The sequence below is a fragment of the Mandrillus leucophaeus genome, unplaced genomic scaffold (assembly GCF_000951045.1).
Source record: "Mandrillus leucophaeus isolate KB7577 unplaced genomic scaffold, Mleu.le_1.0 Scaffold18, whole genome shotgun sequence".
NCBI lineage: Eukaryota > Metazoa > Chordata > Mammalia > Primates > Cercopithecidae > Mandrillus > Mandrillus leucophaeus.
In genome coordinates this window covers 3,549,275-3,550,777 of record NW_012101809.1, presented here as the reverse complement: position 1 = coordinate 3,550,777, position 1,503 = coordinate 3,549,275, and the positions used below count along the sequence as shown (strand labels likewise).

Here is a 1,503-nt window from a genome sequence, read left to right as displayed (position 1 = left end):
CCGGCTAGTTTTTTGTATTTTTAGTAGAGACGGGGTTTCACCGTGTTAGCCAGGATGGTCTCGATCTCCTGACCTCATGATCCGCCCGCCTCGGCCTCCCAAAGTGCTGGGATTACAGGCTTGAGCCACCACGCCCGGCCAGCAGCCATTATTCTTAAGGGAGAAATATCAGGTCTGGTTCAAAATACAATCTGTCCCAAGGAGAATGGATAACAGACATCTGGTCTGTCTCAGGCATGATTGGCTGAGGACCATGTATGAGTATAGGGGGATACTGAGCATTCAGGTGAGAAGGATTTTAAGTTTTTGCAGATGTAGTATAGGGTATGTAGTGTGCTATAGTGTAGATTTCTTTGTTGTTGTTTTTTGAGACAGCATCTTGTTCTGTCACCCAGGCTGGAGTGCAGTAGCGCCATCTCGGTTCACTGCAACCTCCACCTCCCAGGTTCAAGCGATTCTCCTGCCTCAGCCTCCTGAGTAGCTGAGATTACAAGTGCGTGCCACCCTGCCCAGCAAATTTGTATTTTTAGTAGGCACGGGGTTTCGCCATGCTGGCCAGGCTGGTCTCGAACTCCTGACTTCAGGTGATCCACCCGCCTTGGCCTCCCAAAGTGCTGGGATTACAGGTGTGAGCCACCGCGCCCGGCTTGTAGTCTACATTTTTATTAATTCAATAAATATTGAACCCCAACTGTATACCTGGCACAGTTCTAGTTCCCAGCAGTAAACAAAACAAAGTCTAGTTTATATATCTATGCAGAGAACCTGTCAGCATGCACCTCTGTGCCCTTAGGCTGCTATTTCCCCATTCTACCCTAAGGAGTCCCACGTAGCCCCAGCTTTATGGCTGGGGCTGAGAAAGGTGGCAGGGAATTTACGGCGAAACGCTGCTGGGACCCAGCTAAGCCGGAGATTTTACCCCCGTTACCCTGGTCTCTGTTTTCTCTCGCCTCCAGAGACCTCCCTCCATGGAGTTCGGCCTGCTCAGCGAGGCAGAGGCCCGGAGCCCTGCCCTGTCGCTGTCAGACGCGGGCACTCCGCACCCCCAGCTCCCAGAGCACGGCTGCAAGGGCCAGGAGCACAGCGGTAAGCGCGCCCCCTTCCGGGAGTGCAGGAGATAACAGCTTCATCCCCAGTGCGGGTGGGACCCCAGCTGCGCAGCTCAGGTGGGAGCCAGCGGGTGGCTTAGGAGGTCCCGGAGCCCGAGAATCCGCGCAGGCTTGGGCGCCCTGTGACCTGCCCCCACCCTGGCCCCCCAGACTCAGAGAAGGCCTCGGCTTCGCTGCCCGGCGGCTCCCCCGAGGACGGCTCGCTGAAGAAGAAGCAGCGGCGGCAGCGCACGCATTTCACCAGCCAGCAGCTGCAGGAGCTGGAGGCGACCTTCCAGAGGAACCGCTACCCCGACATGAGCACGCGCGAGGAGATCGCCGTGTGGACCAACCTCACCGAGGCCCGCGTGCGGGTATGCTCTCCAGACCCGCGACTCGCACCCGCGCGGGCCCT

At 57.3% G+C, this 1,503-nt stretch overlaps 1 protein-coding gene across 1 annotated transcript in view; it reads left to right on the top strand.

Annotated features, from left to right (window-relative positions):
* PITX3 (paired-like homeodomain 3) overlaps nucleotides 1-1,503 on the top strand; it is a 12,096-nt gene that overhangs the window by 9,223 nt on the left and 1,370 nt on the right. The window contains exons 2-3 of the mRNA XM_011977533.1: nucleotides 957-1,086; nucleotides 1,260-1,479. Of these exons, the coding sequence (XP_011832923.1) occupies nucleotides 969-1,086; nucleotides 1,260-1,479 (338 nt within the window). The 5' untranslated portion in view covers nucleotides 957-968. The remainder of the gene's footprint in view (nucleotides 1-956; nucleotides 1,087-1,259; nucleotides 1,480-1,503) is intronic.